The 18,791-nt window shown below is 44.6% G+C and overlaps 3 protein-coding genes across 3 annotated transcripts; all 3 read right to left on the bottom strand.

The window, feature by feature from the left end:
- Positions 1-1,829: 1,829 nt before the first annotated feature.
- Positions 1,830-8,129, bottom strand: LOC116431781 (uncharacterized). The gene is made up of 7 exons (XM_076365684.1): positions 8,013-8,129; positions 4,528-4,773; positions 4,195-4,456; positions 3,407-3,657; positions 2,650-3,039; positions 2,043-2,242; positions 1,830-1,948 (listed from the first exon to the last, which is right to left on the bottom strand). Exons 1-7 carry the CDS (start codon positions 8,127-8,129, stop codon positions 1,864-1,866), a joined length of 1,551 nt encoding a protein of 516 aa, XP_076221799.1. The 3' UTR covers positions 1,830-1,863.
- Positions 8,130-10,013: 1,884 nt separating this feature from the next.
- Positions 10,014-11,510, bottom strand: LOC116431780 (uncharacterized). The gene has a single exon (XM_031987659.2). The coding sequence runs from the start codon at positions 11,508-11,510 to the stop codon at positions 10,014-10,016; it is 1,497 nt and encodes a 498-aa protein (XP_031843519.2).
- A 4,550-nt stretch (positions 11,511-16,060) lies between these two features.
- Positions 16,061-17,767, bottom strand: LOC116431779 (uncharacterized). Its single transcript, XM_031987658.2, has 2 exons — positions 17,682-17,767; positions 16,061-17,503 (listed from the first exon to the last, which is right to left on the bottom strand). Exons 1-2 carry the CDS (start codon positions 17,691-17,693, stop codon positions 16,061-16,063), a joined length of 1,455 nt encoding a protein of 484 aa, XP_031843518.2. The 5' UTR covers positions 17,694-17,767.
- Between the last annotated feature and the right edge of the window lie 1,024 nt (positions 17,768-18,791).

The following is an 18,791-nucleotide window of genomic DNA, read 5'->3' as shown; positions in this document are numbered from 1 at the left end:
AACGTACCGACGCTTTGTGTATACTTATTCCTGCCGTTACCAGTCAAACAACTGGTTACAAAATAAAGGTAAACAAGTTAGACGTTCAACTTTTCTCAGTGAGAACGGAAACGGGAGAAAATACGAAAATTGGAGAACTGATTAATCAGACTACAGCAATTGATATACGGTTAATGAACGAATGAAAAAGCAGAATTTTTAATCAAAGTTTCGTGTTAACGTTCGCAGCGCTAACCCTTTAATGAACACACGTGACTCTCTTTGAGTCTATATATTTGTAATCATTAAGCGAAGTGACCAACTTTCGTCACGACTTTGACGGATACATTGATCGTAGAGTTGTTTAAGTCCAAATGATGCAATTTTTTTAATATAAATGAAAATCAATTTTTTCGGTGACACGTCGAGTAAATCCAATTTTGTTAAGTTAGAGAGTCGCGAGAAAGTTAAAGGAGTAACTGCGAAAAATCTTGACTTTTCAGTTACTGGTTTCCTACGAAAATCGATTGAATCGTGCAGAATGTCGATGAGTGCTGATTCGGAGATGCGTTAATTGAAAACTGAGAAATTTAGACGCGAACTTACATTAACGCGTGATACCCGCGCGAGACTATCATACTCAACTTGAAAAGTACATAATATCGTCTGTTAACATGTCTAGTTACTCAGCAACTACATTAATTGGTTTTGGAAAACGTTTGTCTTAGATTCACACGAGAGAAATTGTTGGTTGTAATAATTTGATTAAAATGTTCCGGTTCGGCACGGATTTGCCAGGCGGTTTAATGATAATGATGAGTCAACGGGAGCTCGTTAACCAGCGTTACGGTTCGCCAGGGAAAGAACGTGCAATTTTGATGGGGAATTAGCGTTTTCAACCGGTTTGAATTTCTGACGTACAATTTCAAAAGCCTACACCATTGGCTCTTACCTACAGCATCCACTTTCTCATTTCGGCACGCCGACACACGGACGCGCGGTGACGTCTTCGTGTGCGCGTGACTGTCAACGCGACTCCTTCTTCGCTGGACGTGGTAGATAGAGATTCTATCGCGACGTATTAACGCCAAGCTTGTAAAAATTGACAAATGTATTAGAGAATCGGTGACAGAAAATTTCGAACCCAATCAGTCATTAATGAATTTGCATGAAATCTCGGAGTGTCTTGAATAAATCTAATTCCCTAGCTGTAGCGAAGCATCTGGAACGACTACCTAATTTCGCAGAGAAATTTCGAGTGGCCCCGCATAAACTAACCAGAGAAACCTGATATCTTTATCTGCTGATGCTCGGTGTATTTCGATCGGCGTTTAAAGCAATTTTCTTTCGATTAAAAAGCGCAACAACACTCCAGGGAAAGACAACGAAACGCGTGAATTTTTCTCCAAGTGTTGTTTCAGTTAAGCGGATATACACATAAAAAGAAATTTGCACATCTATTCAGGCCAAGGATCAGATTTCTCCACCACTAATTACACGAAGGAATCTCGGAGCGGCAGTCGGACCAGTTACGAGAACGAAAATCGCGGATCGAGGCAGGGAACAATCATTGGATTGACGGTGCTTCGTTTTCTTTTTATTTATAAAAAAAATAGTCGTATAAAACGTCGTCTACAAAATATAAAAAAAAAGAGAGAAAACAACAAAGTTAGGCGAGACATGTCGTTCACGCTTGTCGTTTGACGATCCTCGATGAAAGACTAGATGCGATCGCGCGCGCCTCCTTCTGTGGTCGGACAGGTGCCCCCGGTGTCGTCGGCAGCCATTTCGAACGTCGAGATTAGCGACCGAGCACAATCATCCCTACTGACACATTCTTTACTCGAACGTTTGTCAGTCGTGTGACTCGACGTATCTTACAGATTATTCCGATTTGCGTTTTTTAAACAGGAAGTTTTCTTTCGATGGCAGGAAGCCGGTTTCCAATTTGATTGGCCTCTCCTGGTATCTGTACCGAATAGTCCGTGTTAAATATGCGGAAGAATTGTGTTCAAGGCGCTTGTACTACTTTTTTATTAGTGGTAATTATTTATTAATCTTACCTGGCGGAGTCCTGAGCCGCGATCAAATTGCTTGGTACGTACGAATCGAGCAGAGATCTCGGTTCTGTGGGACCCACGTCGTTTTGGACTGGGGCGGGTTCATCTTCTTGCGGTGGCACGGGCAGAAGCGGCGTGACTGATTTGAATTCTTGCGCTGGTAATTGGGGCGGTACCAAGTCCTCGCTGGGTTCCTCAGGTTCCTAAAAATGTAGGTTGTTTATTATTATGTTCGTGACAGCAACTTGAGATTATGTGGATACTTAGAAGAGATGTTTCACTATCTATTGTTCACTTGGTAGGACTATATTTAGTTACATTTCACGAGAAATATTTATATTCTGGTTCTGTAAATAATGAGCTATTGGAAATAATGATTTGCTTCGAGCGATTGAAACATCTTATATTGATCGAAGAATCAACACTTCCAAAGGATTCTTCATGACAGAATACTCTCTTACCGAAAAAAAGAATTGTAATTTTTTCGCTACTTTTCAAAAATGCAAATTTACACGAAACCATCTCTTATTTGGATGAATCAACTTCAACGATTATTCGTTGTATGCGAATAAAATATAGTGTAACGAGATTATTAATCATTATACCAAACCTTGACATAATTTTGAGAGCCGCTCTGGCCAGTTTGCTGGGTCAAGACCTGATTAGGCAACTCTTCGGCAAGTGGTACAGCAGTTTCCGGCTGTTCGGGCGGTGCGTTATATTTAACGTTGCCTTGCAGAACGTTGTCCTGCACGTATGTGGGTACACGAGCGTATACATCATTGTACACGGGAGCAGCGTGCATATAAACAGTTGTCGGTTGTGCGTAGACCAACTGGGAGACGTATTGCGGTTGGGACGGAGCGATGTACGCTTGCGTGTACAAGAACTGCCTTCCTTGAGCGTAAGACTGGTCTTGTGGAACATAGGTTGCCACATTTGCTAACGGAGTATTGGTGTACTTCTTTGGAGTAACGGGAGCAGTGTAAACGGGGGCTTTCTGTGGCTGAAAATTGAAAATGTTAGTCCTTTGTCGAATCAACATAGTCTAATTAAAATGTCCCTCAATGTGATGTAACATAGTGCGAGGAATTGCATTCTATTTCTGCCAAATAATCAGGTGAAAATTCCGTTAAACGTATCAATGTGAAATCTAATTTCTAACTTAATTGACTTCAATCTTGTATATTACCTCTAAGTAATAAATTACTTCTGTTACACTCAGAAAGGTAAATTAATTATACAGAGAATTTTAGGTTCATTTAGAAATGTACTCGTTGAATGGTACTGTACTATTACAAGATAGGTATCGATAAATTTTATTTAGAGATTGAAGGAATGTAGTGAGAAAAGGTATTAAATCTTACACTAACCTTACTAGAGAAAGTGGTCGGAACAACGGAATTGTATTTCGGGGCGTGCTGAATCTGATAAGTCGGCTTCACAGGAACAATCGGCTTCTGACTTAGTGTCGAGGTATAGAGAGGAATAGATATCTGTTCTGTTCCGGTTGCAGTCAATTGAGGCGCCAATAGTCCTCTGCCTTTGCCAGGATTTACGTCCAAGTTCGGGTAATAAGTCAGCAGGTGCATCATGGGAATATCGACGTACACCGTTTCTGAAGTCGTTTAAAAGTGTGTAACAAAGTTTCACCGGCAAATCATTTTAGTGAAACTAACTTTTACTGTCCTAAACAATTTTTACCATTTTTGGAGAAACTATCTTTTATTACCCTGGAGCTTGACGGATATTTTGACGAAGTACCACTTTATTCGAACACTTTACCTACCGATGATTACTTAATAGCCTTTTGTAGGATAACGATGAACAGATAACGATTTCTTAATAGGTTATTCAATCTCATTATCGATTACAATCATGATCTAACAAGTTATACCGTGTAACCAATAAATGTTTATAAGTCTATTAATACGCATACGATAAGCAAGGTGTTAATATATTCGACTTTAAATGAGACTAAGGAAAAAATAGATGATATCTGAGTCCTATCTATGTACCATCTCTATTTTTAATATATACTAATTTATGTATTAACGCGACAAGTGTTTCAGATATAATCTCTACTCCATGAACTGTGTTATCTAGTCAATGAAATCTTACATTCTACGAGTAATACAATCAGTATTCAAAGTACCTTTGTTTACATTCTTCGAGTATTTTGCAGTAACTGCCTTCTGCTGGACCGTCTGTAATTGATTACCAACTAACACTTCCGGTTGATAGATGAACTGTTGAGATTCATAGTGATTCGGCGCGATTCCTTTCGGAGGCAACGAAGGTTGTTGATATTCATTGTAATATTGTGGCGGCGGAGGCTGTTCTGGTAACACGTTATTCTGTTGATAGACTTGCTCTTTCGTAACATATTTGTTTGGCTGAACATAAGTTTTCGGAATCTGTCGAGATACATACTAATTAACATAACCTGAAGTCTCTCAAGAGACTACTACAAATTGAATCACTTTACATTTTGACTTGACGGTGCAGTCACATATGCAACAGGTGCATTAGGCGGTTTATTGTATTGACTCAGCGGTTGATACGGTTGCTGACTAATCTCGGGCTTTGTCAAATAGTTCGTTCCTTCTGGCGGTGCGACTCCGGTTTTCGAAATCCCTTCAATTCTTAAATTGTCCCTTTCTATGTCGTCCAAATTGATCTTTTTCTCGGCGTTTACGCCGACGAACAGCAGGCCCAGTATCAGATATAGTCTCTGCAAAATAAAGGGAAATTTGTGAATCATTCGTCGACGATGAATTTATGTTGCGTTAAATAGTAATATTATTGTAGTAGTTATTTAAAATCTTATTTTGATAGTTAAGCTTGATCGTATGTTTGTTCCTTAACCATTGCGACGACTGGTAAAAAATGAACTTGCACCGGGATACACTTTCACTGCTCGTGAAGTTCTGGGTCAAACATCCGGCATGGACCACTCTTTTATACACTGCGCCACGCACCGGGGACCCCCCCTCGGCCAAGTGTATCGCATCATCAATGCAAAAGTAAAAGTTTCTCTTCCTCATCCCCGGACGAATTTTGATGCAACAGGGACGAGACATAGGGTATCCGAAAAAGATCGTACAGCGAACTCAAAAAATGGAGACTGGTGGGGGTTAATTGAGACAAGACGAACGGAACTCCAGCTCTCTCTAGCCTTATGAAGTTCTGTACCATTCACTGTCCCAATTTCTTTTCTTTTCAATAATTCTAAGAACTTGTTTCCGTTGTTCATGGTTCAAAATGAAATATATACTACTCCGATTAACCTTAAAAAATTAGTTTGATTTACAAAGTAAAAAATATTAATTCATAAAATAAATATTAATTCATAAAATAAATATTTTTAACTTTACGCAAGTTAATAAGTTCATAGAGATCCTGACATCGTGTCTCTTTTACATATAATCGAAACGCAATGATTGTGTTATCAATTAATAATTACATTCCACATTGTCTCGGTACAAAATATTACATTAATCCTTGCAAATGTAATTCCATGCAAAATCAAGAGAAAATATTAAAGACGAAAGAAGATGTAAAGAGAATGTTACAGTAAATACTCGATATTTGATTTATCTTTCATCGGTATCATCTTCATTCGATAATTATTACGAATATCGATCCTACGGTCAAAGCGTGAATTCGCATTTCCGGCTGATATTCCAGAAAGCATACGTACCATGTTGCTCTACAGTGAAAAGGTACGATCGCGGCGCAAAGATCCTAGCTCTACTACAAAACCAAAGTAGATTAACCTTCTCTTATATAGCCTTTACCCCTACCAGTAGCATCCCCTGACTGGCGCACACACTTCACTCGTGTATCACGGCGCGTGCAATGGGACTCGTGGACCAGATATTGAAGAATCCAACCGACCAATAATGTTAAAAGTGAAGGGACTCCTCGACTCGTCCCTTTCATGAATCAAAGACACCTAGCATTTGTTTGTCTGTTCAACTAGGCCGCGAAACGTCGCCGCGAGAGGTACGCGTTATCGCTAATATGAATAACGACCGAGCGTTTCAATCTACAACTTGTTACTTAAGAAATTCATGGATCATGTTACGCGAGAAATCAATTTCTCGCGTCCTTCCCGATCTCGAGAGACACCGGTCTCCTAAATTTCCAATCTCACCGCGGCGCACGTGATACGCATTTCTCACGGTCGCCGGCCACCGCCATTAAACCGGACTATTAATTCCAGAAAAACGAACCGGCCGCCACCGGCTCGGCCGTGAGAAACCGGCGAAGAAAAGTCGATGGAAACGCGGATGTACACCGCGGCGCTCGGAAACGGATCATTAGCCAGGCATTTTCAACTTCCAGAGAGGAGTGATGCATGCCAAATGCATTTTCAATGGAAGGAGGCGCGTTAAATAGCTGTCGCGGCCCGCCGGCAGCCGATAATCTCCGTTTAAATCGCACCAAGTTTTCCCAGTACAAAGTCGTTCTAATTATTCTGCCGGTTAATCGGTTCATTAGTTTGCTAATGAAGTGAATTCGTTGCCGGCCTGCGTCCGACAGATTCCATCGCTGCTCCGGTGTATTGGGTGTCTCAGGTATACGCCGAAGTAATTTGGGGGTCGTTACGGAAGCTTGTGTGAAACTAAAGGTTTCTTGTAATCCACGACACTAATTTACTTATGGTTTTTGGTAACAATATATCTAATAAATGTATCATCGTGTCTGTCGTTATTATGGTAACGTTACAATTGTATTGGAATTTTTAATAAACCAGTAGCTGAAAATCAAACGATGCCAAGTAGCTTATTACACAATGTAAAACATGTTTCAGTGAAGCGGCATACATCAGTTCCCTTTCCTTTCTGGGAGGTACTATACGGCTGGGTCAAAGCTCAATAGAGGCCATAAGCCATATGCACTTCCAGACAGGTATTAATTTCTGGGTCATCCGAAACCGCTGAGTACGGCGCAGTTTGTGTGGGTATCTTCGCCATTCCTACCTCCATCTCTTAAAATAATTTAAGGTCTACACAAAGCATCCTGTATAACGAACATTGTTCTTCTCCGTTGTGCAATACGTACGTTTCGCCAAAGCACGAATAAATAAGGTGCTTCACTGGGATTTGCGAAAGCTTTCACGGGCCCATCGGTGTATAAATCTGAATAACACTTTCTATCTCGAGGGGGGGGGGGATACCGGAGAAGAGACGGGGCTGCGAGGACACTTCTCAGGAACAATTAAACGGAAGGATCAATATATTTAAAGATGGAAGGGGAGAGGGAGAAGCTTAATAATCGTCGCCTTAAGGACTCGGAAGATTTCATTCTATGTATTATTTGATTTAGTGGCGATGGGTCGAATGAAATTGGCGTACTTCGTAATAGCGCCGAATAAACTTCCTAACTTACGATTCCACTGTAATGAGTGGATCGGTCCGGGTGAAATGGTATTTTTGCGCAGTTAACAGTTTAAAGCACGCTTAACGGATCTTCCGTGGTTTTATTGCACCTCGCCAAACAGGAAACGACATTCGAATATTTAAATGTGTTGCGATTTCAACCGAATTACTTCGTGCATCAATCGATACGGAGGCATCAATTAATAGTAACATTTACTATGACCACTTGGAAAAAAAGTATCTCCGAACATAATTTCCGACAAATTCATTAAAGACCACCAATTCGTTATACTTTTTATTAATTTTTCTTTTCCGAAGGAGAAAATCATTAAGCCTCGCAGGAAAGCCATCGGAAGTAATACACGGTCGCTTAAGTGTTAAGAAAACAAATTTATTACACGATAAACATCCGAATATAGTATTTTATTGCTTCGATCGGGCTCGCAACCGTTCTCGCCGAGCGAAGTAGCGGGTAGGCGAGGCAAAACACACCTGTGCGCGAGAGAGGAATTAGAACGCAAGAAAAACCGAGATATCTTTTCACTCGACCGGAAGGCCGGGCTTCAAAAAATCCGATTGCGGTTACCGGAAGTAAAGGGGATCTCGAGGTGCCCATCAATCTCTTCGCGAGTTCCTTGCACGTCGATCGGTTCGCTGTGGAATCACGCATTTCCGCGAATCCTTTCTTCGGCCTTGCACACATGTCCCAAGAAAACGGACGAGATGAAAAGCAAAAAAACACTTTCTATCCGCATCCCGGGCGTGGACCGGACTGATCTATAAAACGATGACCGCCGGTACTCTGAGTTGTATTACCTTCAATTAAGTCGAGAAAGTTACCCGGTCGTGCCTCGGACGGCGATATTCGCTGGCGAAAAAAAAGAGTGGACCCCAGACGGTCTCTCGTCTGTTTTGGGACCGACGTTTCGTCAGAGCTGTCAGGAATGAAGCTCATCGGCCTTTCTTCCGATCACTTTCTCGGTCCCTGGTTCATTGGCCGAATTAGGGTACCTGGATCTTGCACAATACAGTCCTCCGACAGTGTATTAATCATCTTCTGACGGAACTAGATCATCGAATAATCAGGATTGATTTCTTTATTCCACGAGAAGTTTTCGATTTTCTATTCCAGATTTTCGCTAATTTATTTACAAGGTTTCAGAAATATTAAACATGGATATAGAGCGATTAATTCGCTTCGTGATAACATTATCACTACAGGCGCGTTACACGATACATAAGCCGAGTTACTAGCTCCGGCGGTATTAAGATAGAATGATAGCCCATAAAGTCGAATATCATTATTCGTTTGGAACAGATTAATTTCTTTTTATTGTACGGACAATATACTTTCTCATGAATCGGGAACGACGGCGCCCCACCTTTTACCCGGCTGTCAAACAGCCGCGATCGTACGGTGAAACCAAGCCCAACATAGAAAACTGCCAACGCTAGATGAAAAGTTTCATCTCGACGAAAAGAGAAATCAAATTTCCCTCGAGAAAGGTCGAGGAAGTCGATGGGGAGCGATCCACGGCGTAGAAAGTATCCAAAACAGAAACCTTAAAGCGTTTTCCTTAAATCGGGATAGCAACGCATCGATCGGCCGCGGTTCACAGAAGTTCAAACCAAGACCCGGCAGCGATAAGTCGAACCGAAATGCTACGAAGCTTTCAGGTCACCATGTAGGCACCGGCGGGGATCGAGATCGTGCCCGACTCCGAGAAAGTAAGAGGCTTGGTTCGGTTGATTTTATTTTCGACCGTCAACACACACTCGCCAGCAAAAGGGGAAAAATAAAGCAAACCCGGCGTTGCGCACCACTCTCTCTCTCACCTGCCTCCGATTCACGGATCGTACTTCCCCTTTCCATTACTGCGCCCAAACGATCGCGACCGGACGTTGCCTTGATCCGAATCTCCTTCTCACTTGTTTCGCGATCGTTGCTCTCCATTTCTAACACCTTCCCCCGAGCCTGTCTCTCATTGTTTGTTTCGATTTTGCCCAAAACGGAAGAGAGCTCGACGGTCTTCCGAGTTGCCCACCGATCGAGAAAGAGGAGAAAGGAATCTGTACGTCGGGAAAAAACCAACAACGATCGTTTATTAACTGGTGACTGTAAAACGAGTACAATATTTGCATACGCGGAAGTCTCGTAAACAACCATATCGCCGCGACGCACGGGTCGCAGGTGAGAAAGTTCAGGCGGATTCTTTCGAATCAGAACATCAACGGGACGAAAGTGTATTAGCCCGGTTTACACTACAGTGTTCATGCAGGCCGCGTCATAGTGCCTATTGCCGATTTCCTGAGACGATCAGCCTGAATCAGTTTCTTCTTCCGACTACCGACAACGTGCATTCGTTACGAAAGAAAAATATAAACTATAAAAAAACAATTATAAATATAATTAGAGATCTAACTCCTCGATTCTGATTGGACATCGTGGGAAAGTGGATTTTCCTGCAAAAGTGTCTTTGAAAGATCATTCTCAAGACGCGTTCGATCGGAATCGAAGAAAAAGGATCTCCATAACAATGAAATCATAGCACCATATGTACGAGGTTCTTTTCATCTCTGTTCATGTCTACCCTTTCTTCGTCTTGCTACCGAAATTCACGTCGTCCAAGTTAGTTTTATACTGCTGCTGTTGTTGGCCCGTCGTCTGTGACGGATTGTAACTGCTATACTGATAGCTGTATCCCCGAGGTGTCTGCACGGTCACGTAGTTCTGGTTCTGATAAGATTGATCGTTCTCGTAATTCTGCGTCTGCTTCTCGTTCTGACTTAGAGAGCTGTCGTAATCCTGGGATCCCTGAGGCGACGAGTTCTCGTAATTCTCGTACTCGTTCAAGTCCACCTGATCCTTCACAGGCTTCTCCACTGCGGTGTAGACGCCTGGAATAGGCGGGGGATATTTGATGTTCTTCAAGTGGGTTGTCGGGGCCTGAGCAACTTGGCCAGCGATGTTACCAATATTTAGTTTTCCAAGAATGCTAGGATTCACTACATAAGCCAGTCCAGCCTTGGCAATGACGTTAGGCACCGAAACGTATCTCTGTGAATCCTTATTCTGGTTATACTGTCCTCCATTGTTCTTGCCTCCATCATTCGTAGGGTACTGCGGAGCCTGTTGCAAATTCTGAGCTAGCATCTTCGCCCAGGTTTGACTCATCAGTTCTTCTATCTGTTGAGCCTTGACATAAGGAGCTGGTAGAGGATAATCAGGTCCCACGGGCTGTCCAGCGACACTGACTACCCTGTAGGTCGTTTTTGGTATAGGAATCGGAATATTCTTCAGATGAAGATCGGTCATTTGCTCCAATTGATTCTGCGGACTGCTAGCTTTGTAAGTGCTAGGTTGACTGTCCAGGTCCTTCGAGTTGCTGGAAATGTAATTCCCTCCGTCGATGTATTGGTTGTTAGCAGGTTCTTGCTCTCCGTCGTTGTTTTTGTATTTTTTCTCGCTGCTCGGCTTCTTCTCTTTACTCTTCTCGTTCTCCGACTCAGAATAGAGGTCGCTGGAATAATCTGCGCCCGGTGGTGGCGGTGCGGGTGGCGCGTACATGGGTTGAGCGTAATAATTGGGATAATAGTAAGGGGGTTGGTAATAGTAATTAGGATAAGAGGTGGAGTAAGGCATCGGCGAGTACGAAGGTGGAGCCACTGAATAGGGCGTCGAGTATGAGTTGTACCCGTTATACGCTGAGGTCGGGTACGTGTATGGAAGAGAACCGTAGTAAGAGTAGCCGGATGGAGAGCTGGAAGTTTTTGGATACGGATTGTAATTAGGGTAGTAGGGATCCCTGGGATAGTTCGTGCTGTAACTAGCACTGTAGGAGTCCTTAGCATCGAGTTTTGGCGCGTACAGCTCTGGAGACAATTGCGTGATGACTTCCCTGTCGGCTCCTCTTTTTATCAGCTTCGGATTGTAGGGGTACACTGGATATATGGGGAGGAAAGGCTCGTCGTTCGGGTCGTTGCTTTTGCTGTATCCGTGGACGAGGATCGTGGATGATAAAAGAAACAGCACCTGTAATAATCGAAAGAATACATTTCCAAGCTTTCTTCGACAACTCGTCATAGTTTTTTACTCGGGTATCTTTTAGAATCAGAAATATAGACCAATGTTCGATAACTCTGAATATTATCTTACAAAATAAAAGAGAGGCGTATAACCAAAATAAACGCCACGGTTTAATTATCAGTCACGCGACCACCACATATCGATTAGAAGCTTATCGTACAAAATAAATACCAACCAGGATCGCCATATCTATCAGCAGTCACTCCGCCCTGTCGATAATTACGTGTCTCGGATCTACTGGTCCGTTTCTCCTCGCTGTCTCATTCGTCGCTTCTGTCCACCGTTCACCGTCGATCGGGTAGATCGAACCGACACGCCGTCGCGATGTCTAATGATGTATCAGCCGACATTGAATTTCTCCTTTATACCCGGCCGGCTGAAAAATCGCGGAAACTAGTTTAACATTTCTCTGCTCTTATATGTAGATAGCCGGTCGAGGGCCGGGGCACCGGTTCAGTGAAACCGCCTAGCAAAACGCCTCTCGATCTTGTCGCTCGCGTGCTGCCTAGCTGCGGGAACAAAACTGGTCCGCGAGCGCCGCGGGTGGGACGTAGATCCACCTATAGTCACGTGCCGGTCGGATGTCACGAAAGGGAAACAGAGACGGCTGTCCCGAAACGTGAAAGCTCCTCGGGCACGTATCAGCCTCTGCTCACCTCGGACAGCGAGTAATTATCATCGTGGCCGGCGAAAAATCACGGCGCTGCTGGAGTGTCCGGCTACGGCACGCGATCTCGACAAAAGACAATCGAATCTCTCCCGTTCTCTCCCGCGGAAAAAGCAGCACCGATTTGTTCCGAGCTGCCTGGTCACGGAAGCGGAGAACATCATTCCCGTTCCGCTCGGCGTTCGAGGCGGACGCTCGTCCGACTCGGGTCCACCGAGCCACTCGCGTCCACCTATGCGATTCGGTGGACTTTCACTCGCGCCCGCATCCGCCGCGAATCTCCGTCTACGGAGCCACGCCTTCGATATCCACGCGATCGATACAGTCCACGCTGATAAATATAATAGAGGACTGGATCCAGAGGCGCTACCATTCGCGCGCGGGCCTTGGACTTGCCTCGTCGAGGCGTAGGTATACTAGCATTCAAAAGTTTCGATTCGCTTTCCGTTGCTTCGGGGAGTAAAGAAGAAACGGGAATGAGAGATAAAAGTAGATCACTGTTTCTTGTGTTTGGTAGATTCTTTCAGAATTCTTTGGAAAAAGATATATTGTTCGTCTTTCTTTTACTTTCTTTTTACCAGACTCGAACGTTATAGAACATTCTTGTTTGAAATTGTTTCGCAATTTCCCAAGTAAACATCACAGAAAAATGAAAATGTTCGATTTTATCGTTAAATCCAAGTTTTCTCGAATAGTGGTGATCCGAAACTTTTGCCCGGTAGTATACGTTAGAAAGTGCTCCTTCGAATGGGAGATGAGCGGTTTTATCGGGAATCCGAAATCGCTCTAATATCCCGCAGATTCTGTTTTCTTGGGAGAGAATTAGCATTCGAGATTGCGGTGTGCGCCGGTTATCTTGGATCGGGAACACACCCAGACGAGTCTTTACAATAATGTACCTGATTCTTGGTTACTTTGATCCCGGTTTTAGCACCTGACGCGTTATTGTTACGCTAATCGCGGTCAATTAAAAATTTCCCTATGTAGATTATGATCTGCAGAACTCTTGATCGCGGTCGCTCGGCAGGATTGTTTTGCGGAACGATTCGGTAGAACGACTCGACAGAATGTACGAAGAGTAAGAGCGGACAGTTTTCCCTGTTTTCGCTCGGGGCACGTCTGCCAGGACGGGCGTGAGAGTGAAGCGCAAGTATGTCGCCGGCAAAACCAGTCGGGAAATAGTGAAACGTGGCTTTTCTATGACGATGCACCGGCTCCGCGACACCGAACTCCTTGCCGAATCGCGATCGGTAGCGTGTTAGAACAGACGAAAAAAATTTGCCAGGCTTTAATCAATGATTTAACCAAAAGTTATAGTGTTAATTCATTAAGATATCTTGTTCGATGTTCTTAAAAGGAATCAATAATTTAATTGTAATTTCATGAATAATAGGAATAATTTATTCGACACGACAGAGTGTCTGAGATCTATTTTCCCCGGTTGCACCGTCGAATGATCCCCGCTACCGGCGCACACGCGTGTTTACTCGTGCATGCGCACGTGCGATTGAAAAGTAGGTCAGACCGGTGTACGAGAACGGCACACGGAATACTGCACCGACGCGACGCATCCGCGGTGCTTTCTTTGTGTGTGGGTGTCGTTCCGATACTCTTTCCTTTTCGATACGGGAATCACCACTCGGATGTTCACTCGTGATTTTCGACTGATTTCTCCGGAAGAATTCTTACTCGTCGCTGGACCTCCCCTCAATCAAACGTTCACTCTTTTCGCACCACTATAAGTCGCATTTTTTCAATCAGCAATCAGCTATCGTTATATTCTACTATATACCGTCCACCGTTCGTTTAATACGATTGTTATAAATAGGAAAGTTAAAAGCCTGCGCCACCTCCGATTTTATTGTTTTTATTCGACAACGTGGGATGTGGATTTTGTAGAGAAGTGAAAGTACCTTTAGTGTAAGTTTTATTGAGAGTTCAGCCAATAGCTTATTGATGAATAGATATTAATGAGTACCAATTATTTTTGTATTCGTTTAGGAAAAGTACCGAATAAAAAGGTATGGCACATGTTCAGAGAAAAACAAATAAATGAGTCGAGACTTATCGAATGGAACTTATGGCTCACAGGTTTTATAGAAATCGTTTGTCACGAAGCAGCATGTTGTACGAAAAATGCGAATATTCTTTTCATCGTTATTATCTAAGAAAGATTAATGAATACTTTTTACATTATTTTGATTATACTTCCGAATAAAGGATTAAATCATAGTTAACTCCTACAACAGAATAATCATCGTTATTTTTGAAACACATCGAAAATCCAGTATCCCAAGCCAAAATCTAGCGAGTAGGTACCTGATTTAAAGTTATCCTGACCCAGATCCGAGATAAGGTTCCACCATCGTACGATAATACGCGCTTGCCAGCCGGTTACTCGGCTCTTTTCGTTCCCGTCGCCCAGTGTAAAGTTTTAAATATTTGCGTCCCCAGGAAAGCCTGACGGGTAAACGGCGCCCGGGAGCTCCGTCGGGATCTCCTGTGGCCCCGATGGAGCTCTTCAGTCGCACGGAAACTTCGATACTCGTCCCGGCGCGGAGAGTTCTAGATCAACACGGCACGGGACCGGTGCCGACTACCTTTTCGCGAAGACAGTAAAATTACAGGAGTTTCAGAACTAATTTAACCCAGGAACTTTTAATCCCACCGCTCCGCGGGAGACCCCAGAGCCTCCTAACGCCATTAATAAAGAAGGGAATGCAACAAATTACGCTGCTAAGAAGGCCCGTAATTCAAAGGAGCCGTTTTCCCGGGGCTAAATGAAACGCGGAGCAATTAGGTATCCGTGTAAACGCGCCGGCGGATAGTCGCTTCCGCGGAGCAAGGAAATATCGCGGTATTATACCAGGTGGCGGGCACGGATATTTACCGTTAGTGTCGTAGGAATAAGGGCAACGGAGAAAAAGGAACAGTTCCCTTATGAATCACGTTAAACCGGTCCGCGGACGAGCACAACCAATAACCACGCAGCGTACGCCGGGGTGCGGAGGGACACCGGCCAGTGGATACTTTCCCAAAAAGAACAAAACTTTAGAAAGGAATCCCGCCCGTTTCGCCGGTGCCTGGCCTTGGGGTAAAAGTGATCCTCTTTTTATGTGTTCAGAGCGGTCCTCGCAGCCGTCATTAATGTAACACGTGGGCTACCGCTCCCCTTTTCCTTTTACCCATGGCTAATAACTTTCACGATGAAATCAGCGTTGATACAGAAAAATTGTACCGATCGTGACGGCTTTGACGTGTTCGTCGAAGATAATCTGTGCAACGTGACTCGCTGAATCATTTAGGATGCAATCAAGTGCTCGAGAAGTTTCGTTCGAATTCGAACGAAGAATGGATGAATTTTTTTTCTAATCAACAGCGGGGGAATTTGAGACCTCGCGTTTCTTGATCGAAAGGAGGAAGAATTCGTTCGCGTTTCTGATCCACAGTATCTCGTACGATCCCGTCGATCCTACATAATTAACGACGCGAGCATGGCCGAGTGAAAGCTCTCCGATACGCGATGCGCGCTGCAGTTTCGATGACGCCCGAAACTTCGCGATTCGTTCGAGGAGTGTCAAGAGACGTTCAGTGGTTTATATAAAAAAAGACTCACTTTATTACAAAAGGAATGGTATAAAGCTACGTGACGTACATCACAATGACGATGCATACACAACGGAACTGCGAAGCAAGTAACAGGATTATAAATATAAAAACGATCTCTTAAATATAATAATTATGCTAATAACATTATTATAAATTAAGTACGCTAAATCGAGTGCCACGGATAACTTGTCTAAGAGTGTCTCAGGCGAGCCGGTTGTCGATACACTATCGTACTCCGACGGAGTTGCTGGGAAATGCGTTTCATGTGGGTTCAATATTTCGCACTGGGACTCGAATAGGAAATCGTGTCGTATTTGTTCCCGGTAGAACTCAAACCTTCGTAGCTTTTCGCCGCGGAGTAACCAACGTATCTGGGACTCAAATTCGAGTAGGATCCTTGAGACTCTGCTGGGCTGGAATAAGATGTGGATGGCGCCGAATAACCGGCAGAATAGCTGCTGGAAGAGCCAGAGTAACTCGAGCTAGGACTGGAGTAACTGGATCCTGAGCCAGAATAACTGGCTAAAGGACTGGAGTAACTAGATGCGGGGCCGGAGTAGGTTACCGTAGGACCGGAATAGCCCCCGCTTGAGCCGCCAGTAGCGTAGGTAACGGTTTGGCTTGGATAGCTGGAAGAACCACTGTAAGAAGAGTAGCCGGAACTAGGAGCAGAGTAAGTGACGCTTGGGCTCGAATAGCTGGGGCTGGATCCGGAAGAATATGAAGACGAACCGGAAGAAGAGGGAAGAGAGTAACTGGACCCATCGGAGCCACCAGAGAAACTGACATGGCTGCCCGAGGATGCAGAAGATACCGGCAACGAGTAGCTCGCTGATCCGCCGGAACTAGACAAACTAGATAACCCGTGAGATCCCGAAGCTACCGGGATTGTGTAGCTACTGGACCCACTGCTACCGAGGGAAGAGCCAGAGGAACCTTTACCCAGCGACGATGAATCTATCACTAAGCCTCCGCTGACGGAATGAGACGAGCTTGGAGAGTATTGTACAGAGAGTCCCGAGGATCCTCCTAGCGAGGCTAAAGATGCGGATGGAAGGCTATACGAGGATCCATGCGATGATCCCAGCATTGATTGCAGACTGATGCCTCCTGACGATCCTCCACCGTAGGCTGACAGTCCTTGGGCTCCTGATGCGTAAGATGGGGCTGAGTAGCTAGCTCCTGAGCTACCTGCGGAGGCGCCACCCGCTCCAAAAGTGACTGGTCCATTTTTCGCTGCAGGGGTGAACAAGGCGATTCCTCCACTACCACCACCTCCGGCGGAGTAACTAGTCATGCTGGGTGCCGAGTACGAAGCTTGGGAAAGATGTCCACCTCCTCCTCCTCCTCCCAAAGACAGTCCTTGAAGGCTCAATCCATGGCCAAGACCAGAACCCAAGCTGAGACCTCCGGATGATCCTAAGGAGTATCCCGAAGAACCGTGTCCTAGGGAACCTCCCAAACCTTGTAGACTTTGAACACCTGCAGAGTGGCCTAAAGAATATCCTCCCAGAGATCCTCCAGAGCTGTATCCAGAACTCAAGCTCGACTGAAGTGGCGAATTGTAAGATGATCCTCCTCCGGAGGAATAACCCCCGGAATAATCGCTGACACCTCGCTTGCCTTTCAGTTGCAGCCTGAATTGCCGTTTCTCTCCCCTAGTTTCCCTGCAGGAGACCGTTGAAACGACGAGGACTGTGAGTCCTAGTAATATCTGCAAAAAATTAAACCACGTGAAATTGAAGTGTAAAGTGTTTACACGAGTAAAAATTACAAACATTCAAATTCGAGTTTGGTTGTTTGTAAATATTATTGGTAGAATACTGATTTCACTAAAGAGTGGACTGTTTAAATAATATTCGATTTAATTAGAAACGATCTGCGACACTTACTAACGACCGCATGCTGGCTCAAAATGTGACTATCCCGCTCGCTATTTCTCGTGGTCAAGCGGCAACCGGGTATGCAAGTGAAATTGTGGTTTCTGGTGCCATTGCTATCCAGAAGAGACCTTTTATATACAGATCCCCTCTTATACGGCGAAAGAAAGGTCTAGGTGAAGGTGAGTCTCCCCGCGCTGGTACATAGCTTCACCACCACCTTCGCCGCGCAGCGCGCTCGGTCGGCCGCGAGCGCGACCCGTGGCTGAAATATATCGAAAGATGAGAAGCTCGCAAACGAGAGCTGCCCTGCTGGGTAAAAGTGACCAGGATCGATATTTATCGTGTATTGTTCACCACCGGCTCGCGACGAGGAATTTCCTTTCGGGGAAGTCGGCGCTCTCCCGTGATAGGAAGGGAAGGAGGCGAAGTTTCCTCGTTCAGACAATGTCGATGGGACGTAGATAGGGTAGCTAATTGGATCCGTGTACGCTCGTTCGCGGAACTCTTCATTCATGACGGGGGATCGCAAAATCGAGCGCCAACGTTTCCACGTCAGAGGAGAGATACGTTGAACGATGTTGGACGCGTTTTCTACAGCTGCACTCCGATGCAGGAAGTGCATAATTACCGGGGTTAAATCTCGTGCGAAACTTGGAACGACACGAAATGATACGAAACGTTTGCTATGCTCCGCGTTGAGGAGTTCTTAAAAGCGTACACGTTTCCGTGAAGCGTGTACCAACTTCTATCCAGTGTCGCCCACGTCTTCTCGCGCGCGGTATCGCCGAAGAAAGCGCACCATATCAGAAGACACACGCCGGTCCTCGTTAATTAGTTTTGAAACGCCGTTGCATCCACTTTGCTTATGGCAATTACGTCTTCTTCCTGGAAGATAATTGGACGCCTGCCAGGGCGGCGGGTATCCGTTGCTGTGCAATTCGCCAAATCGTCTGGTAAAAGGCTTATTTTCTTCGAGGAAGGCGACTCGGTTTCTTTTCCCGGAAAAGGAGTCTCGGGCGACCCAGCGAGCGCCAAGCTATTACGAACAATTTCGTTCGGCCTCGTCGTTCCTATTTGTTTTTTAGAACGCGATGCTCGCTCTTTCTTGTTTAATGAATA

The sequence above is a fragment of the Nomia melanderi genome, chromosome 3 (assembly GCF_051020985.1).
Source record: "Nomia melanderi isolate GNS246 chromosome 3, iyNomMela1, whole genome shotgun sequence".
Taxonomy (NCBI): Eukaryota; Metazoa; Arthropoda; class Insecta; order Hymenoptera; family Halictidae; genus Nomia; species Nomia melanderi.
The sequence above is the reverse complement of the archived record's forward strand: the minus strand, read 5'-3'. Positions and strand labels throughout refer to the sequence as shown.